General features: G+C 47.1%; 1 protein-coding gene across 2 annotated transcripts in view; it reads right to left on the bottom strand.

Moving 5' to 3' along the window:
• LOC118373174 (protein HID1-like) overlaps positions 1-13,493 on the bottom strand; it is a 39,562-nt gene extending 26,069 nt beyond the window's left edge. The window contains exons 1-4 of one of the 2 annotated variants that reach the window (XM_052477666.1): positions 13,251-13,493; positions 9,994-10,143; positions 5,464-5,634; positions 2,989-3,105 (exon numbers count right to left, since the gene is read on the bottom strand). In XM_052477666.1, the coding sequence (XP_052333626.1) occupies positions 2,989-3,105; positions 5,464-5,634; positions 9,994-10,143; positions 13,251-13,316 (504 nt within the window). In that variant the 5' untranslated portion in view covers positions 13,317-13,493. Of the gene's footprint in view, positions 1-2,988; positions 3,109-5,463; positions 5,635-9,993; positions 10,144-13,250 lie in introns of both variants that reach the window. The other variant, XM_052477665.1, reaches the window with a different exon arrangement.
• Positions 13,494-13,781: the final 288 nt, after the last annotated feature.

The following is a 13,781-nucleotide window of genomic DNA, read 5'->3' as shown; positions in this document are numbered from 1 at the left end:
GTATGGGTGGTCCCGGGAATCGAACCCACTACCCTGGCGTTACAAGCGCCATGCTCTACCAACTGAGCTACAGAAGGACCACTGACGGAGCTCCATTTAGGTAATACACTAGTGGATTAACAGAGACAAACAGCCTGATGGACCAGCCAGTGGGATGGATGCAGGTTCAACCTGTGAGCCTACATTAGTCTATCTAAATGATTTGAAAAGCTAACGATCCAATGGTGAAACTACTCCACTTCATTCAGAGTGTGAATCAAAATCTAAAAATCTTTTCAATTTTTTTTAAAAGGCAATGTATTGGAGGTTGTTTTATATTGGAAGTGCACTCACAATCTAATTGTTATTTGTCCAATGATAAATTCTTTCTTTCAGTTATTTTTTTAAGGAGTGGCTCGGTCCCACTCCTAGTGTCTCGGTCCCACTCCTAGTATCTCGGTCCCACTCCTAGTGGCTCGGCCCCACTCCTAGTGGCTCGGCCCCACTCCTAGTGGCTCGGCCCCACTCCTAGTGGCTAGTGGCTCGGTCCCACTCCTAGTGGCTCGGCCCCACTCCTAGTGGCTAGTGGCTCGGCCCCACTCCTAGTGGCTCGGCCCCACTCCTAGTGGCTAGTGGCTCGGCCCCACTCCTAGTGGCTCGGCCCACTCCGAGTGGCTCGGCCCCACTCCTAGTGGCTCGGCTCCCCTAGTGGCTCGGCCCCACTCCTAGTGGCTAGTGGCTCGGTCCCACTCCTAGTGGCTCGGTCCCACTCCTAGTGGCTAGTGGCTCGGCCCCACTCCTAGTGGCTCGGCCCCACTCCTAGTGGCTCGGCCCCACTCCTAGTGGCTCGGCCCCACTCCTAGTGGCTCGGCCCCACTCCTAGTGGCTCGGCCCCACTCCTAGTGGCTAGTGGCTCGGCCCCACTCCTAGTGGCTAGTGGCTCGGCCCCACTCCTAGTGGCTAGTGGCTCGGCCCCACTCCTAGTGGCTCGTGGCTCGGCCCCACTCCTAGTGGCTCGTGGCTCGGCCCCACTCCTAGTGGCTCGTGGCTCGGCCCCACTCCTAGTGGCTCGTGGCTCGGCCCCACTCCTAGTGGCTCGTGGCTCGGCCCCACTCCTAGTGGCTCGTGGCTCGGCTCCACTCCTAGTGGCTCGGCCCACTCCGAGTGGCTCGGCCCCACTCCTAGTGGCTCGGCCCCACTCCTAGTGGCTCGGCCCCACTCCTAGTGGCTAGTGGCTCGGCCCCACTCCTAGTGGCTAGTGGCTCGGCCCCACTCCTAGTGGCTAGTGGCTCGGCCCCACTCCTAGTGGCTCGGTCCCACTCCTAGTGGCTCGGTCCCACTCCTAGTGGCTCGGTCCCACTCCTAGTGGCTCGGTCCCACTCCTAGTGGCTCGGTCCCACTCCTAGTGGCTCGGTCCCCCTCCTAGTGGCTCAGTCCCACTCCTAGTGGCTCGGTCCCACTCCTAGTGGCTCGGTCCCACTCCTAGTGGCTCGGTCCCACTCCTAGTGGCTCGGTCCCACTCCTAGTGGCTCGGTCCCACTCCTAGTGGCTCGGTCCCACTCCTAGTGGCTCAGTCCCACTCCTAGTGGCTCAGTCCCACTCCTAGTGGCTCAGTCCCACTCCTAGTGGCTCAGTCCCACTCCTAGTGGCTCAGTCCCACTCCTAGTGGCTCAGTCCCACTCCTATTGTGGTTCATTTTTCATAAAGCTTTTATTGAAAAGAGAGATCAGTGTTGAAAAGACGGAGAAGATAGGAGGAGGGTGGGTCGGATTCTAACCCATGCCAACTCTGGCACGTGTGCCGGGGGTCAGCGGTTGTAAGCAACAGACACTGAGGTCACCAATAATGTATTTGTCCTATTGGTTGCCTTGAACATGTAATAAAACAATGACATTTCCCCGAACAAAAAAATGCATCTACCTCCTACAAATATATCCATATATTATAATCCACATAAGAATTCCCAAGAGACGCGCTGTAGCCTGAACGTAGTTTACATAGGTTACTTGAACCGTCTCAGGTCAAATGTAGGTATGGTACTGCATTGTATACAAACACTGCTTCCAGCTGCCCCCCTTTGGCTCCGGTTCTAAAGATTTATTCAGACATTAAAACCCAGGTCAAATTAAGATCCTACATCTGTATATAGTGCACTAATATTGATCAGGGCCCATTTTGATCAGGGCTTTGGTTAAAAGTAGAGCACTTACATAGAGAATAGCGTGCCATTTGGGATGTAACTTTTGTTCACACTTCCTTCCACCTGAGTGGAGCACTCACCTGACTTTACCAATCTACAACACCAGAGAGAGAGAGAGAAAACTGGCAGTCAGGCAGACATTTGAATGCATTGTACTGGAACCTAGCTGCCAGCAGCAGCCTCATTGTTAATCTTCATAGATTACTATATTAAGATAGTGTTCAGTTCACAATGTTGTTCAGTCAGTCTTGCAGGATAGTATTCACTCTCAATAGTTGACTCTAACCATGGAAGTGAGAGACGTTCTGTGTGTGTGTGTGTATCTGTGAGTGAGTGATCAACTGGGGGGGGATTAGAAAGGTCTCCACTTTATTTCACAGCCTGCCTAACACCATTGGGCCCTGTCCAGCCAACAACACCATAGAGGTGTTTGCTCAGTGGATAAGGAGTGTCTAACACCCTCCTCCTTTCTCAGCCCAGTTAACAAACATGGCTGAGGGCCACACCTCACCTCACACGGCTCCCGCTGTGCACTGGAGTCACTCATTAACTCTGAACCACTGCCTGTACAGAGGAGACATTCTGGGACATTGTGTTCACTTACGGACCAATCCTAACTTGGGTTCCGTGCTAATGTGTCCCACATAAACGTCCTTTATGTGCACAGATCTTGAATTACAATTTGGCCCCTCAAAAAAAAAATACAGAACGATAAACTACTTGTCCAGTTGGTATTATCCGTTTCTTCCTCGCTGGTCAAGACAAATTCCTCTCAAGAGTGTTTGTCCGTAGTGGAGGGGGTTACTCACCGAACCTGTCCTCTTGTGGCTCTGGACGGTGAAGTCTGGACAGAAAAGCAGGTCAGATACAGCCAGGAGGAGAGACTCAGCCAGGGGCCTCGCTCCATCATCATCATCACCTTCATCCTGCTGGGAGATAAGACATCATCATCATCATCCTCCTCTTCCTAAGACACAATCCAATTATTTTTCTCCTCCTCTGCACCCCCACCTTCATCCTCGGCCCGTGGTTCCCATGGCACTGTGAGTTCACCTAGGCAGAGAGCTTTCTAAATATCCTCTAGATCTGTGTGGGGGGGGTCTGGCTTGACCTTTTTCAGATGAACTTGTGGACATTTTTTTTTGTCTCGGCGTGCAGTTTGAAGTAAGTTGCTAACTAGCATTTGCGCAGACACTGAACCTATGGGTACCTGCTAGCATGCTAACAGTTACCCATATAACAAAAAAAATTGGGGCTCCCGAGTGGCGCAGCGGTCTAAGGCACTGCATCTCAGCGCAAGAGGTGTCACTACAGTACCTGGTTTGAATCTAGGCTTCATCACATCCGGGCTGTAATTGGGAGTCCCAAAGGGCGGCGCACAATTGGCCCAGCGTCGTCCGGTTTTGGCCGGGGTAGGCCGTCATTGTAAAATAAGATTTTGTTCTTAACGGACTTGCCGAGTTAAATAAATAAATAAATATAATTCCATTCATTGTGCTAACAGAAGTTAGCATTGGCTCACGAAAATACCTTTTAACTTACTTCTTCAGAGACCTAACAGCGGTATCCACGAGTTTATCTGCCTCTGGGGAAAGTAGATAAAGGGCCTCATTGCCAAAATCCCAAAGTATCCCTTCAACCACGTGTTTCTTTCTTTTACTCAATGTACTTTAGGAACCACAACGGAAATACTGTAAGTCTGACTGTGTGTTATCCCCGTCACATGTAAAAAAAACATGTGTTTTCTTTAACTGGCAAATCATCAATCCTGCTAGGAGACAGAGAAAGAGCTCGGTCACAGGGTCACAGGGTCACAGGAAACATGTCATTGAGATACTAATAGTACATGTATATATTATTACTGTAGTATATGATGGGCTCAGTAGAAGTGCATAAAGAATGTGGCAGAAATATATCAACCAGTCCAAATCACAGTGTACTACAGAATGCCTCCTCGTTGATTGCTACAGCAAATTCTGCATTCCCTCCCATTCCCATAATAGTTCACCATTCACCCATCCAGCCTCTCACTTTAATTAAAAGGTTATCCAATACCTCTTCAATTCAACCATTGTCCAGGAGGGATGCATGGGAGGCAAGATGGAGGGGGGCACAATATGAGCACTGTTCAGGCAGGCTGAGGTGCTCGTCAGGCCAGGTAACAGGAGACCCAGCTGGCTCAACAATTAGCAGACATTAAGGGAGAAGGAAATCCCCCACTCAAAGAGCTCTCTCAACCTCAGGATAGTGTTCATTAGGCATGAAAACAGACTGAAACGGGGAGGCACAACATAATCTTGTCCAAAAATCAACAAACATGTTTTTGTGTGTGTGTGTGTTATCAAGATGTTTGAAAAACTGTGTAAGGTGTGCCCTAATGAACACAACCCTGCATGGTCAGATTTTACAACACTGGCAGGTCACAGCTTTGAAAACCTGAATAGACACAGTTCCCACCAGACAACACAGCAGTAGCTGCAGTAGTGGGGTCCAGACAGTACCAGAGTGGAGAACTCACAGATCCAAGTAGAAGATCTGATCCATACAAAGCTGAAAAGGGTGAAAGATCAAACCCGGAGCTGGGAAAGAATAGTATTTCTGTGTCTGTCTGCTCTCCAACCCACGACACAGTGAATCTTGGGTGCTAATTTCCCAGCATGCTTTTCACCATGAGAAAAACAATCCTCTATCCAATGATCTGTAAACAAGTACATCTATCTGTACATAAAGTAATTCAACCAGAATTTAAATTATTTGTTGAGTCAGTGACAGTGCTGGGTAAGGACTATGGTGAATCAGTCATGAACTCACTAGTCTGATCCAATCACATCTCTCGCTCTCTCTGTAGAGACATAGCAGGCATGCTGATGTAAGTTCATAGGGAGAAGAAAACACACACTGATTCTGAGAGACTGAGTTAATTTAATGGATTACATAACAGGCTATCTTTTCAACTCAAGCTGCCAGAAAGCTCGAGAAAGAGGCTAGCAAGTGGAGACAGAGACTAGCATCCTTGGCAGTGTGCATCCCTCTTAATTTGCCAAGGGGAGACGAAAATCAAGGGAACCGAAAAGTGAGTCTCAAACAAACTAATAATAATTAATATGACCTCTGATAAACTGATACACAAATTGCATACATGATGAAATCACAGCCTCAAAAGGTTCAAATGTCCAATGGGCTATAGGGTAACACAGAACACATCTGCACAGCGTTTCTTCTCTCTATTGGAAGGGCACCGTTCTGGTCAACCTCAGCCAAGATGAGGAGACCAGTACACTTACCCCAGCTCTCCCGGCACCAGGCACGGTGGACCAGAAGAAGCCTCTCCAGTCTGCGTCCTCAAAGATATACGGTAGGATACGTGTGAGCAGACGGATGCAGTTCAGGACGATCTGTCTCTCCTTCTCCGAGGGACAACCAGAGTCAGCCCCCTGGACAAGCTTCTCCACTGCCTGGAATGGACACATTACCATGTATAGTTAGCACAACACAACACACAAACTGCTTCATTTCCTGCTTTTATACAAGTGTTTCCATTTGAGGTCTTATTCAGTGGACCCTTGAGGCGCGATACAGGCAGAACATTCAACAACAGTTCAGTCCATCTGCTGCAGTAATAAAGCCTTTACATTCAACTGAACAACAAACACTAGCATTCCTTTCACACCAACTGTATCCAAGGTAACCAATGGACTCTGTTTAAATACAGAAAAGGCTCAAACACACACACACACACACACACACACAGAGTCCCTCTTTCTATTGAAAACCCACAAGAGACATATTCGAAGCAAACCCAGATGGAACACCTGACCTGTACAGCACCACTAAACACACTCAGAATACGCCTGTTACAGTACAGCACCACTAAACACACTCAGAATACGCCTGTTACAGCACCACTAAACACACTCAGAATACGCCTGTTACAGCACCACTAAACACACTCAGAATACGCCTGTTACAGCACCACTAAACACACTCAGAATACGCCTGGTACAGCACCACTAAAAACACTCAGAATACGCCTGTTACAGCACCACTAAACACACTCAGAATACGCCTGTTACAGCACCACTAAACACACTCAGAATACGCCTGTTACAGCACCACTAAAAACACTCAGAATACGCCTGTTACAGCACCACTAAAAACACTCAGAATACGCCTGTTACAGCACCACTAAAAACACTCAGAATACACCTGTTACAGCACCACTAAACACACTCAGAATACGCCTGGTACAGCACCACTAAAAACACTCAGAATACGCCTGTTACAGCACCACTAAACACACTCAGAATACGCCTGTTACAGCACCACTAAACACACTCAGAATACGCCTGTTACAGCACCACTAAACACACTCAGAATACGCCTGTTACAGCACCACTAAAAACACTCAGAATACGCCTGTTACAGCACCACTAAAAACACTCAGAATACACCTGTTACAGCACCACTAAACACACTCAGAATACGCCTGTTACAGCACCACTAAAAACACTCAGAATACGCCTGTTACAGCACCACTAAACACACTCAGAATACGCCTGTTACAGCACCACTAAACACACTCAGAATACGCCTGTTACAGCACCACTAAAAACACTCAGAATACGCCTGTTACAGCACCACTAAACACACTCAGAATACGCCTGTTACAGCACCACTAAAAACACTCAGAATACGCCTGTTACAGCACCACTAAACACACTCAGAATACGCATGGTACAGCACCACTAAAAACACTCAGAATACGCCTGTTACAGTACAGCACCACTAAACACACTCAGAATACACCTGTTACAGCACAGCACCACTAAACACACTCAGAATACGCCTGTTACAGCACAGCACCACTAAACACACTCAGAATACGCCTGTTACAGCACAGCACCACTAAACACACTCAGAATACGCCTGTTACAGCACCACTAAACACACTCAGAATACACCTGTTACAGCACCACTAAACACACTCAGAATACGCCTGTTACAGTACAGCACCACTAAACACACTCAGAATACGCCTGTTACAGTACAGCACCACTAAACACACTCAGAATACGCCTGTTACAGTACAGCACCACTAAACACACTCAGAATACGCCTGTTACAGTACAGCACCACTAAACACACTCAGAATACGCCTGTTACAGTACAGCACCACTAAACACACTCAGAATACGCCTGTTACAGTACAGCACCACTAAACACACTCAGAATACATGCACTGTAATGTTACTGTACAACTTGCATTGTGCTACTTTCTCAACTGTATCCAAGGTAGACAAAAAAAAAGGTTAACTAACCCCTTACATATCCTAGGAAGTAGCCTATATGGTTAAGGCTACATTGAACGTTTTTTTTTTTTTTAAACTTAATTTACTTTTTCTCCCTAATTTTGTGGTATTGAATTGGTAGTTTCAGTCTTGTCCCATCGCTGTAACTCCCGTACGGACTCGGGAGAGACAAAGGTCGAGAGCCGTGCGTCCTCCGAAACACAACCCAGCCACGCCGCACTGCTTCGTGATAAAATACCCACTTCCCCCCTGGAAGCCAACCACACCAATGTGTCGGAGGAAGCACCGTACACCTGGCAACGGTCTCAGCATGCATTGCGCCCGGTCCCCCACAGGAGTTGCTAGTGCGCGATGGGACAAGAACATCCCTGCCGGCCAAACCCCACCCCTAACCCGGACGACGCTGGGCCAATTGTGCGCTGACCCATGGGAATCTGGACTTGAACCAGGATCTCTAGTGGCACTGCGATGCAATGCCTCAGACCACTGCCCCACTCTGAAAGGTTTCTTACAGAAGAAATATGGACCACATATGTATAACCGTGGTAACTATCAAAAGGGAAAGATTATGGGGATAAGTATTAGACTAAAAGGTGAGGACACGACATTTCACCTGACTCAAGACTGAGTCCGAAACATTACACTATTGATTTTATGTGCATTTGACATTTACTGTGCTTCTCGACCACATTTGTTGATAACGAAATCTGAAAATACTCAGAATACTTTCAGGAACATTATAAGAAAATATTCTTGGAAAATGTGGGGTAGGTGCGACGTAAGACGAAAACAATGACAAGGGTTTGAGTAGAGGACTAACTGGTGTTTCCAAGTGGCCACACACACACACACACACACACACACACACACACACCTCTCCAAAAGTGTCCACAGTTCCGAAGTCATTTCAAAGCACTTTTATGACTCATAGAAAGAGTCTTCAACTATAAGGTGATTTTTTTTGAGCTGGCCTAGCTGTGCTGTTGAGGAACTAGAGCGAGCACACTTGTAGCTGTTAAGTTAGGAACATAACCCTGCATCCCCGCTGCAATCCAAAAACGGTCCATTATAAATCGCAATCTGGGTCAGGTGGGCATCATCTGAACGTTTGTTCCATTACAACATGATAAAATACAATCTGACAATGTTAGGCTTTCAGTAGAGAATTCAGAGATGCAGATCGTACTTTAGGTCCGCAAAGAACGGAGTCATTTGTGCATTCAGATGCATGGTCCGTGGCAAATTTTCTTCACAGTAGGACAAAACATTGGCTCATTCTGTTCAGGACAACCCAGGGTATAACACCATGTCATCATGTAACTGTGCATCAAAACACAGAGATCATAAACGTTGACTCTGTACATCACATGAGTTTTATGACGTAGAAATGTGAAGTGCACGTTTGGACTCACAGGTGTTTTTGCTTACTTGTACGACATCAAAGCAGTAATTATTATAATCTTTAACATCTCATCTTTCAAAATACATGAAGATCTAATCAAATCCTCTTAAATGTACAGTATTTCCCTCACTCAGACAACCAAAAAAGGTGCAAGAGTTGTCCAATTAGAGGAAGGGATGGGTCAACTTGTCACGCGAGGTGCTCAATTTCGGAACGTCTGTCAGTCAAAACCCATTCAGAGCTGTGAAGCGGAGACCCTGAGCTCTGACGTCATGTATAGCATGTTACTGTACAGCCACTGAGCTCTGACGTCATGTATAGCATGTTACTGAACAGCCACTGAGCTCTGATGTCATGTATAGCATGTTACTGTACAGCCACTGAGCTCTGACGTCATGTATAGCATGTTACTGTACAGCCACTGAGCTCTGATGTCATGTATAGCATGTTACTGTACAGCCACTGAGCTCTGACGTCATGTATAGCATGTTACTGTACAGCCACTGAGCTCTGACGTCATGTATAGCATGTTACTGAACAGCCACTGAGCTCTGACGTCATGTATAGCATGTTACTGAACAGCCACTGAGCTCTGACGTCATGTATAGCATGTTACTGAACAGCCACTGAGCTCTGACATCATGTATAGCATGTTACTGAACAGCCACTGAGCTCTGACATCATGTATAGCATGTTACTGAACAGCCACTGAGCTCTGACATCATGTATAGCATGTTACTGTACAGCCACTGAGTTTATATTTAGGCGCTTGTCAATGTCCAAAATATGCCATTTTCAACCCGTATATGGGTGTGAGTGTTAAGGGACACACACACACACACACACACACACACACACACACACAAAATTCAAAATCCTATTTTCCCTAACCCATAAACCTATACTAGCTCCTAATCCAAAACTAAATTCTAACCAAAACCCTAAACCCCCTAGAAACAGCATTTGACCTTGTGGGGACTAAAAAAAATGTCCCCAGTTGGTCAAATTTGAGTTTGTTTAGTATTCTTGTGCGATCTTCTGGTCCCCACAAGTATAGTTAAACACATCCACACACACAGGCACACACTCACAGCCTAGATTACCTTGTAACAGAGGGTTGCCAGATTGGAGGGAGATTCTTCTCTGACAGCTCGTATCTCCGCTGCCGGTACCAGAGCAAACACATCCTGGACGGTAGTGGCAGTATCCGCCCAGAACTGGTCCCAGAAGGCATGGTCCGTAGCCTCCACGGGCTGGGGGAGATGAACAGACAGGGATTAGGTACATCCGCCAACAGGAGAGAGCTGCTTGGCTGTAGCCTACAGGAGGAGAGAGAGACCCGCTTGGCTGTAGCCTACAGGAGGAGAGAGAGACCTGCTTGGCTGTAGCCTACAGGAGGAGAGAGAGACCTGCTTGGCTGTAGCCTACAGGAGAGGGAGCTGCTTGGCTGTAGCCTACAGAAGGACAGAGACCTGCTTGGCTGTAGCCTACAGAAGGACAGAGACCTGCTTGGCTGTAGCCTACAGGAGGAGAGAGACGTGCTTGGCTGTAGCCTACAGAAGGACAGAGACCCGCTTGGCTGTAGCCTACAGGAGGAGAGAGAGACCCGCTTGGCTGTAGCCTACAGGAGGAGAGAGAGACCCGCTTGGCTGTAGCCTACAGGAGGAGAGAGAGACCCGCTTGGCTGTAGCCTACAGGAGGAGAGAGAGACCCGCTTGGCTGTAGCCTACAGGAGGAGAGAGCTGCTTGGCTGTAGCCTACAGGAGGAGAGAGAGACCCGCTTGGCTGTAGCCTACAGGAGGAGAGAGCTGCTTGGCTGTAGCCTACAGGAGGAGAGAGCTGCTTGGCTGTAGCCTACAGGAGGAGAGAGCTGCTTGGCTGTAGCCTACAGAAGGAGAGGGCTGCTTGGCTGTAGCCTACAGAAGGAGAGGGCTGCTTGGCTGTAGCCTACAGGAGAGAGAACTGCTTGGCTTTTGCCTACAGAAGGACAGAGACCCGCTTGGCTGTAGCCTACAGAAGGAGAGAGAGACCCGCTTGGCTGTAGCCTACAGGAGGAGAGAGAGACCCGCTTGGCTGTAGCCTACAGAAGGACAGAGACCTGCTTGACTGTAGCCTACAGGAGGATAGAACTGCTTGGCTGTAGCCTACAGGAGGAGAGAGCTGCTTGGCTGTAGCCTACAGAAGGAGAGGGCTGCTTGGCTGTAGCCTACAGAAGGAGAGGGCTGCTTGGCTGTAGCCTACAGGAGAGAGAACTGCTTGGCTTTTGCCTACAGGAGAGAGAGCTGCTTGGCTGTAGCCTACAGGAGGAGAGAGCTGCTTGGCTGTAGACTACAGGAGGAGAGACCTGCTTGGCTGTAGCCTACAGAAGGAGAGGGCTGCTTGGCTGTAGCCTACAGGAGAGAGAACTGCTTGGCTGTAGCCTACAGGAGGAGAGAGAGACCTGCTTGGCTGTAGCCTACAGGAGGAGAGAGAGACCTGCTTGGCTGTAACCTACAGGAGGAGAGAGAGACCTGCTTGGCTGTAGCCTACAGGAGGAGAGAGAGACCTGCTTGGCTGTAGACTACAGGAGGAGAGACCTGCTTGGCTGTAGCCTACAGGAGGAGAGAGAGACCTGCTTGGCTGTAACCTACAGGAGGAGAGAGAGAGCTGCTTGGCTGTAGCCTACAGGAGGAGAGAGAGACCTGCTTGGCTGTAACCTACAGGAGGAGAGAGAGACCTGCTTGGCTGTAACCTACAGGAGGAGAGAGAGACCTGCTTGGCTGTAGCCTACAGGAGGAGAGAGAGACCTGCTTGGCTGTAGCCTACAGGAGGAGAGAGAGACCTGCTTGGCTGTAGCCTACAGGAGGAGAGAGAGACCTGCTTGGCTGTAGCCTACAGGAGGAAAACAGTTAAATATAGACAGAAAGAAACGTCAGGGGCCGGTTCCCCGTATACATAATACTTAACAACTTTTGATGGAGATTCTTTATTGCCTTTTAGTCCAGGATGGATGGATGGTTGGATAGATGGATGGATGGATGGATAGATGGGTGAGTGGGTGGGTGTATGGATGGATGGGTGGGTGTATGGATGGATGGATGGATGGATGGATGGGTGGATGGATGGATGAGTGGGAGGGTGAGTGGGTGGGTGGGTGGATGGTTGGATGGATGCGTGAGTGGGTGGGTGTATGGATGGATGGGTGAATGGATGGATGGATGGATGCGTGAGTGGGTGGGTGTCCGGGAAACCAGCCAAAGAAATAGACATATGATGGAACACATGTTTGTCAGACAATATATGCAGCTACTGGCCTACTTCACATGCTCTTGTCAGACAATATATGCAGCTACTGGCCTACTTCACATGCTCTTGTCAGACAATATATGCAGCTACTGGCCTACTTCACATGTTCTTGTCAGACAATATATTCAGCTACTGGCCTACTTCACATGTTCTTGTCAGACAATATATTCAGCTACTGGCCTACTTCACATGTTCTTGTCAGACAATATATGCAGCTACTGGCCTACTTCACATGCTCTTGTCAGACAATATATTCAGCTACTGGCCTACTTCACATGCTCTTGATTTGCATATTCTATTAGAATACCAGTTGTTCTAAGATCTTTCCAGAACATCCTTGATGACAGAGTAAATATAACCTATACACTGCAGTTCAGACTGATGCTTATTTGCCTAACTTTAATGTATTTCAGCCCACATTAAAATCAGCCACATTGTCTGAATGTTATGATTTATTCAACAACCACATCATCAGAAATGTAGCTGGTAATGTTATCTAGACTACCCTGTTTTTTTTTTGTTTTTTTTCCAACAGCTGAATTGTCGGGTAAACTGTGCAACTGATCAATTCAAGTGCCAGCCACAACAGCAGGCACTGAATGAACTGTAATTCAGACCTGCATCTCATTGTAGCTCTGCATCAGATCTACCTCAGCCTCTTGGTGGGGTTTATATTGGAACTACAGAAGTACGATTGTAATGCAACATTCGATTACAAAATAGAAACATTGTTGCCAAGTTATGAGTCTACAATTCTATAACACAAATTTGCAGTATTTATAACAGTACCCTGCAATTAATCTAATTGTCAGTTCATATAGCCAATTATATATATATATATATATCTTATGTCTATATTTGAATTAAAAGTTCACATTTAGACAAACCAGTAAACCGTGTTTTTAGACAGATGGTAGCTCTTTCCATATTTATCCAGCCTCTCATCCATGTGTCAAATACAAGGCTACCATCTGGCGCACTGGAATTGCTATTTGTATCTTGAAAAACAGAAGTGTTCATAAATATTTAAACTCTGCATTAGCCTACCCAAAAGAGAGTTATTATTTCAACAAACCTGTGTTTTGGTTGTCAGTTGTATCACAGCTTTTCTGAAGTTGAGTTTGGAGTCAACGTTGCCCATTTTCTCCTAGCCACCAACCTGTTCGCTCCGTCTGAATCGCCTGTGTACCGTAACCACCGGTAGGTTGCTCTTGCGTAGTCGTGGATAATCTCACTCATCTGCCACTTCCTTCTCCAGCTACACTTGCGACGCACAGTCAGAAGGCTTTGAGTTGAACAGGATTCAGGCAAGGCGACTTCCGGGATCCAAATGTACATATTTGTTTAATTTACGTCTTAATGGGATTTCACTGATGCAATTCCTTGACTATTTACCTGGACACCTGATGAATCAGTTCAACTAAAACTTGCTATTTGCAACCTGTAACTGTAACAACATGTACTAGGCCTAATAATTGATCATCACCATCTTAATTATAAGACAAGACAATAGTGAGAAATGTCCAGCCATGAATGTTATAATTTATGAAATATGTAGTTTATTTTGTAGTATTTTTTTTTTTCAAATGTATTTACCTTTTCCTAT

This window comes from Oncorhynchus keta, chromosome 24 (assembly GCF_023373465.1).
Source record: "Oncorhynchus keta strain PuntledgeMale-10-30-2019 chromosome 24, Oket_V2, whole genome shotgun sequence".
Classification (NCBI taxonomy): domain Eukaryota; kingdom Metazoa; phylum Chordata; class Actinopteri; order Salmoniformes; family Salmonidae; genus Oncorhynchus; species Oncorhynchus keta.
This window is presented reverse-complemented; position numbering and strand designations above follow the sequence as displayed.